The sequence below is a fragment of the Schistocerca americana genome, chromosome 2, assembly GCF_021461395.2.
Source record: "Schistocerca americana isolate TAMUIC-IGC-003095 chromosome 2, iqSchAmer2.1, whole genome shotgun sequence".
Lineage (NCBI taxonomy): Eukaryota > Metazoa > Arthropoda > Insecta > Orthoptera > Acrididae > Schistocerca > Schistocerca americana.
Window position 1 is genome coordinate 768,714,273 of NC_060120.1, and position 21,471 is coordinate 768,735,743.

General features: G+C 41.7%; 1 protein-coding gene across 1 annotated transcript in view; it reads right to left on the minus strand.

Annotated features, from left to right (window-relative positions):
- Positions 1–491: 491 nt before the first annotated feature.
- Positions 492–21,471, minus strand: part of LOC124595132 (aurora kinase A-A-like) — a 107,827-nt gene continuing 86,847 nt past the window's right edge. The window contains exon 7 of the mRNA XM_047133729.1: positions 492–741. Within this exon, the coding sequence (XP_046989685.1) occupies positions 655–741 (87 nt within the window). The 3' untranslated portion in view covers positions 492–654. The remainder of the gene's footprint in view (positions 742–21,471) is intronic.

Genomic DNA, 21,471 nt, shown 5'->3' on the forward strand with positions numbered 1-21,471 from the left:
ATTGAATTTGACCATATAATCCCAACTGTTGTAACTGTGAATTTAGTAGACCATTTCTCAAATGAACTGAATCAAAGATGTCAATGGAAGAACATGCTATCCGATTTAGTAAAGACTGGTCTGACCACCTTATCTGTTGTACATTCAATAACTCAATGCACCACATGCTGATAATTAGTTCTGCAAGCTGACAAAACTGTTTTAAACACTGTTTTGTCTTATATTCTTTCCTAACAACTCAAAATCAGTTCTTGTGGGTTAGCACTTTTTTCCGCCACCCCATCAACTGTAACCCACTGTGTCAATTTAAGTGACTGCAGCTCCATTGTAACCACTTTTAGTTTCCTGAGCCACTGGATAGTCACAGAGGTTTAATGATCTTCCTCTTACCAACACTTTCACTTTAAAAAATGCAAATCTGGTACTTGAAACCGGAAGACTGACCCAAAAAGAAGTATCAAATAGAAAAAATCTCCACATAGAAAACTCATGACAAGAATCATTTTTATAAGTGTCAATAAGTTACTAAAAAACAAATATGCTACCAATTCATAAAAATTAAAACCTACACACAATACAATACTCTACACAATGAGTTGCATCAGCTCTCATAAGCACAGTAAAAGAAACAAGCACAAGGACACGACATTTACATTATATGTCTTTAACATAGTTTCGTATCCAAGGATGACTCATCACAAGCTTCAATGGCAGACGCTGCTTTGGATCATGCTGCAGGAGCTGTAAATAAAAAAAAAAAACTGATACTTTAACTTGGCTTCTCTAGAAAGTGAACGACTTATTCAAAGTCTGCTTGGCAGACAAACATACGGCAGAATATACAGTGCAACTAATTTAAAAACTTACAAAATGATAAAATTTATAGTCAATACACAATACTGATCAAGAATTTGAGCAGAGCGTCTGGTGATGTCCAATTTGGAAAGATAAAGAACATAAGAATGTGTTTGAAGAATAACAAGTGCACAAACACAAGGACATATCAACGCATTCAATGCCCTGGTGCCACTCCAATTGTGGGTAGCTGAACTGACTGTACAAATGCTGCACAATGCATCATAGGACTCAAATTGTGGGACCTAGTATCTTAGATCGAATAAATGCTTACACTTGCATGCCAGCTGAAGCTTAAAGGCTGGCACAATGTGGACATTTTAACATGGCTGTTTTACACAGAAGGTATTTCGAACTGTGATTGCATCAAATACCAGTAGAGGTCAGACGTGAACTACCTTGTTTACAACACTGCAAACATCAGCAAGCAACTGTGCAATAGCCGTTAGCAAATGCTTTGTGTTGTGTGTTGCTCATTTACTTGTATTTTGAAACAAGAAAAATAGACTAATCCTGGACTTCCGAGGTGTTCCATTACGGCCCTCATGACATCAGAGGGGATCAGCAAACCCTATAACCATGCACCACATTATGCTTTTGCAGAAACACTGAAAGTAAGTGTAGGCTGGCTGCTCTGTGAGAGGTACACTGGGCTTATTTTCCTGCATTGCATATCACCCCTCTGGAGCTGGAGGTCTTAATTCTAGTATGTTTAGGCTGACATCTGACTGCCAGTTTACAGTGTCCTCATTCTTCACTATAACAACAGGGAAACAAAAGCTGTCACTGTACTTCAACCACAGTGAAAATCTTCCCCTAATGTGCGAATGAAGTTATTTTCAGTCCTACTTCTATGCTAAGTACTATCTGTAGCATTGTCAAGTATGGGTCATATAAGAATGAATGCCCACAAAAGGTTGAAATCAATTTTCTGCATATTTTGTAGTTATTAAACTGCATGAGAAAAGAAAAATAATCTCAATAAACAGCAGAGAACAAACCAAAAGTGGGAAGATGCTGCTGCTTTTAAACTGAAGTAATCTTTTTAAATAAAAAAGAAGAAGTAATCTCTGTTAAAAATAGATGCTGCGGCTTCAGGGCTTTAATTACGGATTGAATCACAATGTCCTTGATATTTGAGGTTCCTATATTAGCATCATATGGAGGATGTCTGATGGCCTACAATCAGACCTTATAAATTGAGTGGACTGAAATCCAAGAGGGCTTAGATTTGTGTAGGTAGCTAGTTAGGCACCGGACAGTTAGGATTAGAATGAAGAAACTGTGGCAATGTGTGTTAAACATGGAGTGTGATCAACTGCTTGTTGAAGTAAAATACTGTGACATATAAGAGAACAACTGCACACAATAAGCTCCATACAGAGACAATAAATGGCAAAATTTTCAATGTTCCTTGTAGGAAGATGAACTAAATAAAATGCAATAAGGTATAATTTTAGTTTCCAATGGCTCTGAGCACTATGGGACTTAACATCTGTGGTCATCAGTCCCCTAGAACTTAGAACTACTTAAACCTAACTAACCTAAGGACATCACACACATCCATGCCCGAGGCAGGATTCGAACCTGCGACCGTAGCGGTCACGCGGTTCCAGACAGAAGCGCCTAGAACCGCAAGGCCACACCGGCCGGCTTTAGTTTCCACAGGCACAGAACAACTGAGCTTTATTTCACTGCACAATATGGTGTGTTCTGAGGAATTAGTTTATTGTTAAGAGGAAAAAATGAAACTAAAATTATCAAAGGGCAAGGAGCTTCCAACAGGACAGATGGACTTTTTTAACATCAACAAGATATTAAGTGGAGACACAAATGCTGAACAAACATTAACCAAAAGAAAAGTGCTAAGCAATGCAGAAAAAAGGAAAAACAAGTACTTTACTTGGCTGATATGCTAGGAAGAAGTCAATAAATATTATTTTGGACATTTGAAATTAGACAGCATATACTTTAGTAGAATTATGCAACAACACATTTTTGTATTAACGAGACATAAAACAAAGAAGAAACTCCAGCAAGCACTGAACAATTAAAATCGAGACTTATTAAATTTTACTACACAAAACAATTTCAGGAATTCACAAACCTGTTCAGAATTTAGTGACCACAGGTTATGCACTAAATTACAACAAGAATATCTAAATCTATCAAAAATCAATTCTAACTTATACAAATAAATTAAACATGAACAAAGGATAGAACAAAAAAATATGTTTAAGTAACTAGACACTGAAGAAACCACATACAACAGAAGTAATGTTAGTAACCGTACACTGGATATCTCTAGAGACGACGACAACAGTACCAACCACACAGACAAAGCTTCAGAAGACTTGACAGTTGGTGAAGAAAAGAAAATAATTAAAAAGACACACAACAGCAGAAGTGATAAAGAACCAAACAAAACAATCTGTTAGTATTTATGTGAAGATGTCAACAAGTGTAATGAGAAGATCCTAAAACCAACAACTCTGGCAACCGGATTCAAATAAAACAAGCAACTATAATGGGTAGGTACCACAAACGATCAGTCAGGATAAGTGACGAAGATGACACTAACCATCTATCACATTTATTTTAAAAAATTTACACCTCATCTCTAACCTATTGTGAAAATGAATATATTCCCGAAATATTTCCAGAACGAAAAAAAAGTCACCCCATGTGTCAACAAAAAAGTCTGGGCATGAAGGAATTAGATACTAAAAACAGATTTTGTCAAGGTGTCTTTTGTGGAATTATTCACAGAATGTATACATGAAATGATTCTACTTATTTGAAACCACAATATAATAGCCTTAATTTGTAAGACCTGTAGGTGCTTTTGTCAGTGACACATGACATTTTTACCAAAAAAACTCACTTAACAGTAGGTTAATTGGGGATAGAAGAAGAAAGATTCAAGGCCATTCATAGCACTACGGGCCATGTGCAGGGTTATACAAACACTCTTCAAAGACGGCTCGCATATTGCCATCACTTAGAGCAGCCCACTGCACTGCTGAAATATGAATTGTAGACTGACTGAAAGGAGCCACTAACTCGGGCTTTCCAGCTTCCAGATGTTCTTTTATCCTGTACAGAATGCGCCCAACTCTTCAAGAGCCAAGAGAATGTTTTTATCTAGTGGTACTCACAAACCACAATTTTGTTTCCTTACAACTGTTTTCAACAATTTTAGCAACAGAAGCAGAGGTCAGCCTGGTATGTGAATATCACTGCCTTAAGCTTGAAGCTTGCCAGTAGTGCAATAGTTCCAACAATGATATAAACTGCAAATTTGATCCATTTGTCAATCTAGTTCTCTCAGACTTACTTTGAGAATTTATAACAAATGATCTTAGTTAAAAGGAAACTGTGTTCTAATCTTTCATAATAAGTATGGCATAACTTTTCCGGTGTGCCAAAGGACACTTCACAGTCATTTACTTGACACCAAGACAGAAATTGTGCAGCGTAGCTTTGGAAACTAATTTTATTATGTTGATGTCTACTAGTCTGTTTTCAAATGAATATTTGTTTGTTCCATGTTCAAGATTGAACTGGTTAATACAAGTCACAAAGTACAATTATTTCACAAAATGTTACATTTTCTGCTGTAAGATATTGTTTGCATTCAGGGCTAGAACATGTGGACTATTGTCTCACCAAAATCACTTGATAGTTGACAATTCATGCACTGGAGCTGCCTTCACCCAATCAGAGTGCTCAACGTCATTTCTGAACTATTAGCCATTGCCTCAGTAAATGGCCAATTCACTTCCATTGTTTGATTAGTGCTGTGAATGAAACATACACATTTTGTTACCATCACTGTGCAAGTCTTTTTGATGTGGTTGTTATGTAAGAAGAAATGCAAAAGTTAAGAGGCAGACCTAGGATTTGGGATGCAAAAAGATCAGGAAGAAAAAAAAAGCAGAGCTAGGAATTGCATTTAAAGGATACGCACAACTCTTGTGCAAGGTGCAGGAATTCTTTGAGAAGGAGGTGGAAAGTGAGGGTCCTCTCTTACTGGTTTCGAAAGAAATCGCATGAATTGTAGCCATGATAAGGTTAGCAAATGGACCATACTTCATATCGGTACAGAGAAATTTAACGAGGAAAGAAGTGAAACAAGACCCTCCTGTCTTCATATGCCGGGCAAGAACAGAAGTATTCAGGAATGCCTAACAAACTTGGATCCTTTCACACAAGAAGCAATTCGGCACCACCTACTCTATTAGCACAACAGAGATCAGCCTACATTAGGTATGTTTTGTAAGACATTGTGCAATGCCAAAATTTTGAAGGCAGCAAATTGTTGTTGTGGCTGGTTTTGGAGAGTTTCTGCTTTAAATACAAAAGTATTTCAGGCTGTATAATGTTGATGGAATGAGAATACACATTCGCTTGACAATGCAGAGTTTTACTTGAAATAAAAGAAATTAATTTTGAGCACGTTGTTTGGGCCGACGAAACATGGGTGAATTCAGTTCATACTGTTACAAAAGGTTGGAATGACTACAGAAGAGAAGGTATGGCACTCCCCACAGAAAAGTTGGTAGAATTATTGTTTTGCATGCTGTTACCTACCATGGCATTGATCCTGGCTGTCAACTGACTTTCAGATTGAAGGTAACACCTGAGTGTCATGAGAAATGATTTGTGAAACATTTTTAAATTATTTTCAAACTACGTTGTTACCAAGTTTACAAAATCTAACAAATTATTCTCGACAGTTTTAAAGGATAAGATTCCAACCCCGTCTTCTCGAAAGGAAGATACCATTCAGTGGCTGTGACAACAAAGAATTAGTGTGGATAACACACTGAAAAATCCTGACTTGTTGGAGCCATTTACACTTCATAAGCCACAATTCCCAATGTACATTATCAACGAGATAGCTTACAAATACAGTCAGAAGACTACCACCTTATCACTGTCACTTTAATGCAATTTTATTTGGGCGTAAGTGAAATGATATGTTGCTCGCGAAAATAAAAAGTTTACTTTGAGTAACAGTAACAAACTCACTATTCAGGGCCTGGAAAATGTCAATTGATGAAGAATCGAATAATGAAAGTCTTCTCATAAGTAGTATTATGAAACTTATTATTGCTTCCAGCTGTTCATTCATTTTGGAAAGTCCCAATGACTCAAAAATGAGTGGTATCTACCCTCTTTCAGACAATGCAGCAGCCTGCAGCTAGCAGTCGATGTAAAGAAAAAAAGAAGAGTATCCTTACTTTGAAACAGTACATTTTATTTCTACATGCTGTACCTGTGTTGCCTATAACATGTAATGCATCAGCTCCTCAAGCTACTGTGAGGAGTTTCATATAATTAATGAAAGTGAGAAATTACAGTTTGCTTTTAGCAATTATTTCTGTCTGCAGTTTGTTCTTAGAGGTTAGCTTTGGTCGCTGTGAACAAAGTGGGCATGATGAAAAATTCTGCTGCAAGCTTTTGACTTGTGTTTCCTTGGCTAAATTGCACATCATGGGATTGTAGTTAGGTTACCAGTTATCAGCAGAGAGTGTCTTTTTGCCATCATACCTCACAGCGACTGCATCTAACACTGCTTCACATTACACGTAAGTACAGGAGCTCCACACACTTTCAATAATATTGTCAATCCATCGACAGACTGCCTGCCTGAGGGCACATAATGACGTACTGACAATACCAGCTGACGTACTGACAATACCAGAAATATTGATGAACACCACTGACGGTCCAAAAAATATTCTCAATACTGTGATTAGGTACTGATGGTGTGAAGCTCAGCATTGATGGTTGGACAATATGTGCAATTCAGATGATGCAGAGCTTCATGAACCAGCCACACAGTGTTAGTGTGAAACGTTTAGGTTTTCAGTTAGCCTTTGAGCATAACGTCTCTCAGATTCAATGTTTTAAGTATTCTTAACACAAAACAGTTTTAATGTGACTACGTAGTAATAGACTTATTTACCCAAACTCATTGGCTGTGATTGCGTCTCTGAATAGTGAATTTGGCTACTCTGTTTAATATCACATCAACATTAATAATTTTCCGTAAGCTGCAGGCTTCATTTAAAAATAGTTTATGACATCTTATTTCTGCAGTTATGCTTTTGGTCAGTAAATTAACACACGATAAGTCACTTCTTATTTCAGTCAGACTTGGACTTATGACCTCTATTTCGCTGTTTTCTGATTACCAGCTACGTCTAAAATAACTGCAGCACATGCTTTCTTTTGGGTTTCGACATATTATCCTTGCAAAATCAGATTGCCAACACACAATATTATTGATGTGTGAGGTTCACTTAAATACATCAAAGGCATGATAAACTAGTGTTGTCAATAAATACTGAAAGTGTACAGGCCCCTTAACAGCACTTGTAAAGTGACCTGCCATCTGTCACCTATAACTGAAAAGTAGCCAGTGTACCAACACTTTAGTGGCAAGTGACAGATACCTAACATCAATTTTAACTGGACTCTAGGCAAAACAGTGTCTTATTATTCAGTTAACCCAATTTCCTGCAACTTTGGTATCATTATTATGCTTCTGGTGATGCTTCTGTTGAGTTACAATGAGCTAGAATTGTGTTACACTGGAAACTTTAAACCATTCATTATTCTTTTGTTGGGGTTACATTCTGATAACTATTTTCAGACAAAGATACTTTAACATTGATTGCTGTTATGTGAGTGGTTAAGAGGCACTGTCCAGGCTGCACACTATAATTAATTGATAGGATACAATTAACTGCTTGTACTAGTGTCTAATCCTGAACTAAATCCTCTGAATCATGAACAGTGTACAGCTGTCTCCAGGAATAGCCTAATGCCTTAGTCTTTACACTGGTCTGTGCTTATTTGAATCACCACAGAAGTAAAACAATATCTGATAATGAATGAGATTTTCACTCTGCAGCGGAGTGTGCACTGATATGAAACTTCCTGGCAGATTAAACTGTGTGCCCGACCGAGACTCGAACTCGGGACCTTTGCCTTTCGCGGGCAAGTGCTCTACCATCTGAGCTACCGAAGCACGACACACGCCCGGTACTCACAGCTTTACTTCTGCCAGTATCTCGTCTCCTACCTTCCAAACCTTACAGAAGCTCTCCTGCGAACCTTGCAGAACTAGCACTCCTGACACAAAGGATACTGCGGAGACATGGCTTAGCCACAGCCTGGGGGATGTTTCCGCAGTAGCCTTTCTTTCAGGAATGCTAGTTCTGCAAGGTTCGCAGGAGAGCTTCTGTAAAGTTTGGAAGGTGGGAGACGAGATACTGGCAGAAGTAAAGCTGTGAGTACCAGGCGTGAGTCGTGCTTCGGTAGCTCAGATGGTAGAGCACTTGCCCGTGAAAGGCAAAGGTCTCGAGTTCGAATCTCGGTCGGGCACACAGTTTTAATCTGCCAGGAAGTTTAATATCTGATAATGTCTAATTTTTTATCTTAGTAATACTTGAAAAAAAGCATAGATTGGATGGGATAACAATGCAGGCTACAAGACTACAATCAATATGGCATCTATAGTCAAGTCGCCGAAGGAAAAGTAGGAGAAAAACAATTGTGTTGTCCCAATTTTTTTATTTTTATTTTTTTATTTTACATTGGAAGGAGGATGTGTAACCAACAACATACAAATCCCTACCGGTGGTGTGTGAGTGTGGAGATGGGGAAAGAGGTCAGCATTTAAAGGTAACTTTCTTATTTTCCTTTTTTTAATAGCTAAAACTGTGGCTTCTAGTGAAAATATTCCCAGTACATCATTGACTTACATTAAATTTTCTGTGAAAAAGGTTCTGTTCTTCTTTTCTCTAGGACTAACAGTTTCCATGTAGCAGGTTATGGTAAAATCACACATTATCGGTTTTGGTTTTGTTTTGCTTTATGGTGAAAAAACAACTGGGTTCACACACGTCCAAGTCAAAACTATAGAACACGAACACAGAGAGGAGTCAAAAAACGACTATACGTCAGTCCCAACTGACACAAGAGAAGACAGCTAAAAACACAGTCATGGAGAAAGGGCTAAAAAAGACACCGTACAGAAATGGAAATCCAAAACTAAAAATTAAATGACGTTCGCCATACTGCTGTGGCAGATACAAAGTAAAACATGGTTGACAGCCCGTGCTTCATTTGCTGAAATGGCTGACAACTCAGACAGCACACCCAAGCGGGAACATAAAAAGTTAAAAAATGGGCAGTCCGTCAGGAAGTGGCAGACAGTTAAAACTTGAGCACAATGTGTACAAAGTGGTGGGGTAGTGACAATTATCAAATGACAATGGCTAAAAAGATAGTGTCCAATACGAAGCCTAGTTAAAATGACCTCCTCCCGGCGGGAGGGCCAAGAGGGGTTCGTCCAAGCCACTGGGAGAGGCTTAATAAGACAGAGGTTATTCCGGTGAAGGGAGAACCATTGGCGATGCTAAAGGGACACAACTTCCTGACAGGCAGCAACTAGGAGATCATCGGAGGGAATACAGGAACTTAGAGGCTGAGGTACAAGGACTGCCGCATTGGCAGCAGCATCAGCAGCCTCGTTTCCTGGCAGACCGACATGACCAGGAACCCACAGGTTTCACACTGGCTCCACCAAGAGTGAGCAAGTGACAGTTTTTCTGGATCCACTGCACAGATGGATGGGCGGTGTAAAGTGCACATAGACTCTGAAGGGCACTGAGTGAGTCTGAGCAGAGGACACAATTGAAAAGGCTGTGTCGCCAGATGTACTCCATGGCCTGATACAGGGCGAAGAGCTCGGCTGTAGATAATGAGCGGTGTGCCGGTAGCCTATATCGAAAGACATGGGTGCCAATGATGAAGGCACACCTGACCCCACGGTCAGTCCAAGTGTATACAAAGATACTATTGCGAAGTTCCATGTGCGAAGTTCGTGAAACTGAAAGCAATAGACAGAGGCTCAAGTAGGGCCCTTAGGAAGTGAATAAAGGCCAAAGTTAACATGGCTTGCTTCACGAAGCCAAGGTGGTAAAGGGTTTACATGCACCGGGAAAGTTGCAGGTGTGAAGTTAAGCCGCCATAGCAAGTGCTGAAAGCGGACTCCAGGAGGTAACAGACAAGAGGGATGCACCCCATACTGGCATCAAAGGAATCATCGAGGAAGGAGGCATAGGATAGGCGGCCCACATGGCAGACAAACGGCATGCGTACCTGCTGAGGAGGAGTTGGTTGGTTGGTTGGGTGGGGGAAGGAGACCAGACAGCGTGGTCATCGGTCTCATCGGATTAGGGAAGGATGGGGAAGGAAGTCGGCCGTGCCCTTTCAGAGGAACCATCCCGGCATTTGTCTGGATTGATTTAGGGAAATCACGGAAAACCTAAATCAGGATGGCCGGACGCGGGATTGAACCGTCGTCCTTCCGAACGCGAGTCCAGTGTCTAACCACTGCGCCACCTCGCTCGGTGCTGAGGAGGAAGTCACAGTGGTAGGATAGTGGTAGTTCAGCAGCTTCAGCATACAGACTCTCAACTGGGGTAGTGTAAAAGGTGCCCATGCCCAAACGGATGCCACAATGGTGGATAGTGTTGAAATGACAGAGGGCAGAGGGATGGACCTACAGACGCATAAACAAAGCACATATAGTTGAGTTTCGAACAGACAAGAGACCGGTACAAACGTAGGAGGGTAGTTGAATTGGCACCCTAGGAAGTACCACTGAGGGGCACCCCAGGAAGTACCATTGACGAAATGTAGGACATTGAGGAACCACATACAGTGGCTGCCAGGTAATACACATGGTAGGACCAAGAGAGTTTCTTATCAAGCATGAGCCCCAGGAATTTCATAGTTTCAACGAATGGAAACGCAATACGCCCAAGATGTAAAGATGGTGGGAGAAACCAACTGTGTCGCCAGAAATTCATACAGTCAGTTTTGTCAGGAGAAAAACGAAAGCCATTGTCGATGCTCCAGGAGTAAAGATGATCAAGAAATCGCTGAAGATACCACTCACTCAGACAGGTCCATAGAGAACTGCAATATATGGCAAAATCGTCAACAAAAAGGGAGCCAAAGATGCCTGGCGGTAGACAGACCATTATAGGGTTAATGGCGATAGCAAAGAGGATGACACTCACAATGAAACCCTGAGGCACACCGTTTTCCTGGATTAAGGTGTCCAACAAAGCACAACCCACACGCACCTTGAAAACTCGGTCTTTTAAAAATGCCTGAAGGAAACCGGGTAAGTGGCCACAGAAGCCTCACGTGTAAAGAGTAGGGAGAATACCAGTTCTCCAACAGGTGACAAAGGCCTTCTCCAAATCCATAAACACGGCCACAGTCCGATTTCCACAGAAAACCTTTCATGACATGGGTGGATAAAGTAATGAGATGGTCAACTGCAGAATGCCGCGCTCAAAATCCACACTGTGATTTCGTCAGTAAATGGCGAGACTCTAGCCACCATTGCAGCTGAGCAAGAATCATATGCTCCATCACCTTACAAACGCAGCTGGTAACAGAGATGGGGTGGTAGCTAGAAGGAAAGTTTTTGTCCTTACCAGGCTTAGGTACGGGTATGACGATAGCTTCACACCAGCGTCCGGGAAATGTGCCCTCTGCCCAAATGCTGTTGTACGTGGTAAGCAGAAAGTGCTTGCCCCCAAGAGAAATGTGCTGCAACATCTGAATGTAGATGGCATCTGACCCTGGAGCAGAGGATCGGGATGAACTGAGAGCATGATCTAGTAGAGTCCTGCATGACCAAGTAAGCGAGCACAAAATACGAGATGGGGCGAGCACACCCTAACTGGATAGGCTGCCCGCACTAGTTCTAGTTACCGAGCATAGAAGTCATGACGTAGCACGTAACTTCAAACACATTACACGTGTCATTATCCATGTGAGACTGCAGCCAGTACGGGCTTCTCATTTGTGGTGTGTCTCTCTCTGTAATCATGCAGTGCGAGGAAGCCAGTGCAGTAAGACGTAAGATTGAAACCAACATTTACACATTGAAGAAACGGGAAGGCCTAAAAAGCCAAGTACGGAGTACATTTTTGTTGACTATAGTGTGTGTGTTTGAGGTTTACGGGCGCTAAACAGCGAGGTCATCAGCGCCCATTGTTGACTATAGACGAAAACAGTGCATCTACTGGGTACGTATCGTGCATAAACTACTTCACATTATTGTGTTTCCAGTCGGGAACCACTCATTTAAAGAAACACAGTTGCAAGAAACCTCACAAAGATACAGCTCCTTCAGTGATACAGGCAGTAATAAAAAATAGTATTACAGCAAAGTGTGTTTCAATGTGTGCTGAAGATATGAGACCTTTTAATGCTATTCCTGGTGGAGGTTTCAGACAACTAGGCCAAGAATTAATACATCTAGGTGCGCATTATGAAGAAGTTAACGTGGCAGATGTCATGCCACATCCCTCTACTATAAGCAGACATGTCAAAGAACAAGCTGATGCAATACGAAACAGCATAATGCCTTCTGTTATTGCGGAAGTTATTAATAAAACATGTGCTACGACAGTTGATATGTGGACTGATTCGCATAATCAGGTGCACTATTTGACGCTTACAACACATTTCATTAACACAGATTGGTCTCTTCTGAACAATGTTTTATTTATAACAAAAATTCTGGACGTTAAGAAGATGGCAGTAAATATTATAAAAGAAAGTGCTCTATGAATTTAGCTGTGTTACGTACTCGTTCTAGGAAACGCTACTTTTGTATTATGAGAGAAAGACAGAGAGAGAGAGAGAGAGAGAGAGAGAGAGAGAGAGAGAGAGAGAGAGAGAGAGAGAGAGAGAGAGGGGCATTGGATTTGTAGAGTAAAGTGCAGCGAGCTGGGGCGAGGCGAGGTGAGACGTTAGCGGTGATCGGTCATGCTCGGTTATTCGCGTGTCCAGAATCCGAACAACAGACATGGCGCTAGTACGTGACCGAGCCGAGTCGTGTGGGGCCGGACACGAGCGGCTTGGTCCCCCCCGTCAACAGGCGAGCCGTGACCGGTCAAACATTGAGCGTTGCAGCACTCTATGATCTAGCTCCCTCATAGTAACAGCGGCATTGTAGCACTCATGATTCGTGGAAGAGAAGGGTATTGCCTAAGCCTCCTCTGCTCGTTTCTGATGGAGGAAGGCAGGGTGATAGTAGGAAGGGCTCGAAACTTCTGCAAAATGGTGGCCCAAGGTGTTGGAGATAGCAATAGGGTCCACGATAACATCATCTGCTACTGTCAGGCTGGAAATTGGGGAATTGATCTTGGTCCCAGAGAGCCATCTGAGGTTGTCCCATACAACAGAAGAAGTGGTGGAACTGTTAAAAGACCTAGTGAATGAAATCCAGCTAGCTCTTTTGCTATCCCGAAGAACGCAATGACACTTTGCACGCATCTGTTTATAATTAATGCAGTTTGCCATCGTAGAATGATGGTTAAAAATGTGGAGAGCACATCTCCGTGTTCAAATTGCGTTGCGGCACGACTCAGTCCACCAAGGGACTGGGACACGGCGTGGTGAATAGGAAGTGCGAAGAATGGAACATTCCGCAGTGGTAAGGATAACGTTTGTGAGATATTACACCTGGTCATCACAACTGGTTAAATCCTGTTCATAGGTCACCAGGGACGATTAAAGCTGCCAGTCAGCCTTAGTAAGCTGCCACTTGGGTGTGCAAGCAGATGGGGTAGGAGTCAGCACACAGGAAATGCTTGCTTGAATAGGTGTCAGAAAGAACGAACCACTCAAGATGATGGGCAAGCTGGGCAGTAGAGAAGGATAGGTTCAAATGGGAATAGGTGTGCGAGGATTCGGAAAGGAAGGTGGGTGCTCCAGTGTTAAGGCAGAAGAGGTTAAGTTGGTTGAGAAGGTCAGCCAAGAAGACACCTCTCTGACAGGTCCTGGGAGAACCCCAAAGGGGATGATGCACATTAAAGTCACCGAGTTGCAAAAATGGGGGAGATAGGTGCCCAATAAGATGAAGGAAGTCTGCCCTGGCGACATCAAATGATGTCGAGAGATAAATGGTACAGAGGGAAAAAAGCCAGGTGGGGAAGGAAAAGGCGCACTGCAATAGCTTGAAGATGGGTAGTCAGGGAGATGGGTTGACTAAGAATGTCGTCCCGTATGAGCAGCATGACACCCCCATGAGATGGAATGCCAACCTCAGGTGGAAGATAAAAATGAATCAATAAGAAATGTGGAAGCTCAAAGTGGTCGTGAGGGCGCAATTTCGTTTTCTGAAGGCAGAGTACAAAGGGAGGGAGGGACCTCCATTGGAGGAGAGTCATGATGATGGTGGTGGCTGCTGAGTAACAGTCTGTGAAGAGTTGCATTACAGGGCACAGAAGCAGGAGGATCCTGCTCCATGGGGTCCACAGAAGCATTGGCCTGCTTGTGTGGTCGGTATGTGGAGTCCAACATTGAAAAACGGTTGGAGGTGCACACTGGCAACACGGAGGCCGGCTGGGGTAAGGTATCACGTGGTGACACGGTCAAAGAGGATCTTCGCGTTGGCGAAGGAAGGGATTGTTTGCCTTTGGTGGACTTGTTCGAGCCTTTCCGGTTAGAGGAAGACTCAGGTGTTGTTTGGTTGAAGGGACAGATGAAGTCTCCACAGGAGTACTCCTTCTGTCCTTTCCGGCCTACCGGTTGTGTAGCTGGTGGCTTCGTCCCTTGTGGTGAGAGTTTCATGGCTTGTTGCACAGCTGGATGGGGGAGATTGCAATGCTACCTTGACACCGGGTGATTTCACAACCTCAGAGCTGGAGGTCGCATGCCTACAAGGCCATGCCATTCACGAAGTGAAGGCTAACAAGAATAGAACTATAGGTGCTAGGTGGGAGAACGCAGGGTTTGTGACTAGCCACTAACTTGCGAGCGACTGGGTAAGGCACTTCTTCCGTTACCTGGATCACTTGGACAGCCTGCTCACCAAGACACACGGGACAATCCTGAGAGGAGGCGGCATGGCCACCATTGCAGTTGATACCACGGAGAGAAGGAGGCAAACATCACCCTCGTGCACATCCCTACCACAGGTTACATATTTGGCCGGGTGTCAACTAGATGTTCTAGTGTGGTTGAAACAATGATACTGGTAGCAGTGCATCAGGTTCAGAATGTATGGTCGGACTGTGATAATTTCATAGCCTGCTTTGCTCTTGGACAGAAGCACCACTCTATGAAAGGTGAGGAAAAGAGTAAAAGTGGGCACTAAGAAGGAATCTAGCTTTTTGATTACACAATGGACAGCAATAACACCCTGATCAGAGAGGTAAGATTGTATTTTGAGCAACCTGGTGTAAATGACGCCACGGGAAGAATTCAAAGTTCTTTGGGCCTCAACACGAACAGGGTAGTTGTGGAGAAGCGAGGCAGCAAGCAGTTGTTGTGCTTGACAAAGTGCCATTCCGTAAACTAATGCAGGATTTCACAGGGCCAGCAACTGCATGAACACCTTTCTGAATAATAAACGGATTTAACGTGGTGAAGGACTGTCTTACTGTCTTCAGTGTGTGAGACCATGAGGAACCCTTGTGCAGCAGGAACGGTCTTTGAATCATTAGCTTCATTACGTTTAGACATTGATTGTGAAGTTGATTGACTCATTGCGAGAAAATCCCCATGATTGCCAGCATGTCTGATGGCGTGCTCCTACCAACTGGGGGGGGGGGGGGGGGGGGGTGGGCCTTCATAATGGGGCGCACCCACCTTAGGTGGGTTCACACCTCCCGAACACCTGACACGGGGACCAGTCGGCAATTTGGGAAGGTTGCAGCTCAGGCAATCATCCCTCCCTGGGCCTAGCCTGTACCAGTGGGTACATGCAAACACTACCTGTCGACCCGGAGCTGGGAATTACGAGTTACCCAGTCACCTCTTACGCATCAGATGTGTGAGCCAGCCCTTAGGTGCACACAGGGAGGAAGAAGAAAAAGAGGAACCTCAGACACCAGAAGCGGAGGAACGAGAGGAGAAGGGAACAAAGAAAGGAAAAGGGAGTGAAAAATAAAGCTGAGACTGTTCTTGTGTCTGAGACAGGCAATGCAGAACATTCCCAATAACACCCCAAACATGTTCCCCAAAGGAGGGGAAAAAGAATAGCAAGAGGAGACACATGCCGCACAGAACAGAAAAAATGCTGCAAGGGCTGGGGCCCCGTGGTAGCCAAGCACAAACCCGTCAAAAGTGACGAGCTCTCTGAGGGGAAAGTTAAACATTATTGAAAATAGTGTTTTAGTGTTATAAAATTACTACTTGCTTTTAAATGAAGTTGGCAAGAAGATATGTTAGATGTGTGTGCCACATTTAAGTACAGTAGAGGAGGGGTGGGTGCAGGACAGAAGTGCGGGGGATGGTACAGTGCCGAATTGTGGTCATGCTATCTCCTCCTTCATACGTCTGCTGAAGAGCAAACAGACGATTTCTCACTATCACCCCTTTATGTCACAAATACAACTACGTGGTGCCTCACATTGTACCAAGTCTCCGCAGTGCACCTTATGAATCACTGGTGACACGGTACGGAAATACTCCCAGTGATGTTTATTTTTCAAAAAATGTTTTAACACTAAATGGAATATGGGTAAGAGTTACTAAAAATACTAATATAAGAAATGCATACGCATATGCACATGCACAGAATGTAGGTAAATCTCTGTACATTATTCTACACTGCTAGAGGGGAAATTGATTCTTAGCCATCCTGTGCAGCAGCTGTAACGATCTGCCGAGAACACCTGCTTCCTGTGAAAGGAGCTGCTCATTTTTCAGTTTAGAAATGGACTACACCACACCTTCCCAGCATTTGCTGTCCAGTTCTCTTGTGTGAATAGACAAAATAACTTCACTGAGATTATGTTTACTTAGTGGAGTTATTTTCTGTTTATTAAATGAGTAATTATTTGCATTTGTTAAGTGAGCTTGCATATAGAACACATTCCTATGAACAATGGCAGGGAAGAGTGTAGTTTGCAAGAGTGAAGTTGTCAGCAATCTTTTTAACATTCCTGGGAACAGGATTGGACCAGTAAATGTGGCACCTTACTGCCATCATTGACAGTGCATTGTAAGGTCATGTAACTATGTTGTCACTTCGTGATGAATTACTGAATGATCTGAAAGTTACTGCACTTTCCTCATCATTGTCTTACTGGTACACAGCAAAAACCTCTCAATTCAGGAACTACTAGTACAAGTAGGCTCCACTGGGTGGATCCACTTACCACACATCCAAATATACCTTCCACAGTAGGTTTGGATATGACTGATTGAGACTGATCATGTTCAGATCTAGAGCAATAATGCATTGCTTAACTTCTACCGAAATATACAAAGTTCTGTGACAGCTAGGTGGCCTAGTTTTTTTGCAGAGGGAGGCAATTTAAGCTTCTGAGCGTCTTCAGGTGTTGGGAGAGCTGACGCTTGACATCCTCCTCATGTGAAAAATATTCCAGCGAGTGACAGTGGAGACAATGAAACTGACATTGTTGAATACATACTGAAGCCAGTTACACATGTGACAGGCTCTTCAGTGCATACACATTTGATAGATGCAGCTGTTAACTTTTTTGCATATAGGCTCACTTAACAACTACAAATAAGTAACACCTTAATAAACTGAAATAACACCACTATATACACACAATCCCAATGAAGATGTTTGGGGTGCTGTCTTTCACCGAAACTAAAACTGAGCCAGTGGGACTCACTTCACATGTTTTGGGGAAACACGTTTTGTTCGGTATCAGGAGGCAACAACACAAAAGGGTAGGGGTCTATTAATTGCTGGCAGTTTAAACTTACAACAAATTATGGTACCCCTCAGGGCCACAGCAGCAAGGGACAGGAAAGGACACCAGGTGCATTCAGTATATGTCTGGAGACCTCATTCAACATGTTGAAGAGGCTATTCCGGCAGCCATTGAGGAAATAGGGTGCTTCCAACTGTAGACTGTGGAGCATGTTTCAATAAATGATGCCTGTTGTCTGGACTCCGAGGTCACTCTTGGGTCATTACAGCAACTGGCAGAGAAGGTTGAGTATACCAGCCTTGCATGTAGAATTTCAACAAAACTCAGAACCAAAGGGCTATGATCAGTTCTGGGGACAATGCTGCAAATTCTGAGTCGGATGGAAGGACTGAACCAGATACTTTGAAAGTTCTGTAACAAGTTAGGCTGCAATTTCTGGACTTTCACCATAGGGTTGAGAACTGTAGGAACTCTCTAAATAGGTCAGGTGTGCAATACACATTGGAGGCCGCCACTCAGGTAGCTGACTGAGTGAGGTGCACATAAGGATTTTTTTTTATTTTTTTTCTTTTTAGTTCAGGCGACTCTACGTCCAGTCCAGATAACAATAGGTGTAGGAAACACAGAAGTATCAGAGCATGATCTCACCCACAGGTGAGAGTATTAAAATCCTAATGGTAACCTGCTGAAGCATTTGCAAGAAAGTGCCAGAGTTTGAAGTGCTCATGAAAAGCAGTGAAGCTAACATAATACTAGAAACTGTACATCAAAAGGACAGGCAAATGGGAAGTGGAGGTGGTGTATTTGTTGCAGTAGATAAAGAACTCAAATCCTCCAAGCTAGAAATTGAAGCTGCATATGAGATTGGGCAAGTCTCAGTATCAGGGGTGGGCACAAAATGATCACTGGATCCTTCTATCCCACAAACACATCTCCTGATGTAACCGAAAACTTTAGAGAAAACCTCATTTCACTTGTACGTAAGTTCACCAGTCATACTGCAATCATCAGTGGTGACTTTAATCGTCCAAATATTAACTGGGAAAATAACGTGTTGTTAGTAGTGGGTATGATAAGACATCATGTGCAACATTACCAAATTCCTTCTCTGAACACTACCTAGAACAGATAGCTCGAACCCCATTCGTGATGGCAGTATATTGGATCTAATGGCAACAAACAGACCTGATCTCTCTGAGGAAGTCCACACCGAAACTGGCATCAGTAATTACGACACAGCTGTGGCAACAATGATTACCAAAGTACAAAGGACAACTAAAACAAACAGAAACGTGTGTTCAGTAAACTAGATAAAAAAATTAGCAGTGTCATGTCTCAATGAGGAACCTGTAATTTTCTGCACAGGGCAGGAGCATGTAGAGGAACTCCAGCTCAAGTTTAAAAGAATAGTTGACCATGGACTGGATAGACCCAGTAGTACCCAGTAGAACAGATCATAATGGGAGGGAACCTCTGTGGTCACTGTAAAGAAACTTCTAAAGAAACAGTGATTACTGCACAATACGTGTAAAAGGAAGTGTAGGGTTATAGACAGAGAGATGCTGAATAAAACACATCTGGCTGTCAATAGAGCCTTCAATAACTACTGTAGCAGAATACTGTCGAGTGATCTTTTACGGAACCCAAAGAAATTTTGGTCATAAGTATAGGCTGTTAGTGACACTAAAACTAGTATCCAGTCCTTAGCAAATGAGACAGGAAATGAAATTGTGGGTAGCAAAGCAAAAGTTGAAATGCACAACTCCATTTTCAAATTTTCCTTTACAAAGGAAAACCCAGGAGAATTGCCCCAATTTCATCCTCACACTGAATCTGTGGCTGAGTTAGCCCCTCTTCTAACTATAATCTATTGTAGATCCCTCGAACAAAAAACTGTGCCCAGTAGTTGGAAGAAAGGATAGCTCACCAGTCTAAAAGAATGGTAGTAGAAGCGATTCACAAAACTACCGTCCAATGTCCCTGATGTCGATTTGTTGTAGAATCTTGGAACACATTCTGAGCTCAAACATAATGAGCTATCTCGAACAGAATGACCTCCTCCATGCCACCCGGCATAGATTCCAAAAATACTGAGCATGTAAAACCTAACTCTCAGTTTTCTAACATGACATATGGAAAGCTTTTGATCAAGGCTGTCAGGTAGATGCAGTATTTCTTGATTTTCAAAAAGCATTTGACTCAGTACTACACCTATGTTTATTGTCAAAAGTACAATCATATGGGGCATCAAGTGAAATTTGTGACTGGATTGAGGACTTTTTGATATGGAGGACACAGCGTGATATCTTGGTTGTAGAGTCATCATCAGATGTAACTTCATGTATGCCCCAGGGAAGTGTGTTGGGACCCTTTCTTTTCATGTTATTTCTTAATGACCTCTTGGACAATAGTAACAACAGTAACTTCAGACTTTCTGGAAGTGATATAGTTATCTACAATGAAGTACCCTCTAAAAGTAGCAGCATAAATATTCAATCAGATCTTGATAAGATTTCAAAGTGGTGCAGAGATGGCAACTTGCTCTAAATGTTCAGAGACACAAAACTTTGCAAATTACTAAACGAAAAAACGTAGTATCCTATGACTACAATATCAATGAGTAACTGTTGGAATCTGCCAATTTATACAAATACCTGGTGTAATACTTTGTAGGAATACGAAATGGAATGATCACATAGGTTCAGTCACGGATAAAGCAGGTGGTAGACTTTGGTTTATTGGTAGAACACTGGGGAAGTACAATCAGTCTGCACACGAGACTGCTTACAAATCACTCATATGACATTTTCTAGAATATTGCTCAAGTGTGTGGGACACCTACCAAAGAGGACTAACACAGGATCTTTGACGTATAGAGAGAAGGGCAGCACAAATCGTAACAGGGGATCATGGAGACTAGAAAGTGCTTTACGGCCAGAGCGTTACCAGAATTTTGCAGACCTGAGGGTTGTTCACATTTGTATGACAATAAGAAAGTACTGTAATACTTTGCCAGTAGGTGCCATGGACAAGAGGAGACATTTAAGCTGCAACCGGTGCACGAGACACTCCAAGATCTCAAAGAAAGACTGCTTCTGAAGCGTCTGGCTTGCTTGGAAAGGGTTGCCCTGCATAAAGTCTGACAGACAACAAGAGAAATACCAATAGGACCATTCCATACCAAGTGGTCCATGAAAAAAATAATTGGTTGCTTGGCTGGAATACATTTTGATAATTTTTCCATTGTTTACCATTTAGAAACAGTGGCCAATTTTGTTTCAGGTCACAGGGGTTTCTTAGATTTACAAGAATCTGCAGTTTTTTTTTAAATTATTCAGTAATGGGTTGCCCTTAAACCATTCAAATAAGCACTTAGTTCAGTACACGCTGCACTACAAATTATAGCAATTGTCACTAGCTGAATGCATTCATTCAGATATTTTTAACAGCTCATAGCTATCAGTTGCAAATTAATTTTTTTAAACAGTATTTTTCCAAGAAAGGAGTAATTTCTCAGCCTTAATATTTTTGTGCTACTACACGACACAGTATAGTTACTTTTTATGGAGTATCAATGATGAGGAGCTTCCACTAAAAAATGCACTATTTTAAAAACCAGAGTTTTTAAATGTTTTTCCATTCTTTGGTGTGCAGTATCTTTGTTAAGGAACCAGACAAAAACATAATTTTACACCCTGAATAGCCCTTTACGATATCGAACTTCAGTATAAATTTGAACTTCGAGATTCAATGGGAAGTTACGGAAAAAAAAGAGAATTACAAATATGAGTCAAAAATATGTTTCTTAATATCTAGAATAATGAAATAAAATGTATCAATTATTTAATTTGAACATAAAAAAAAACCACAT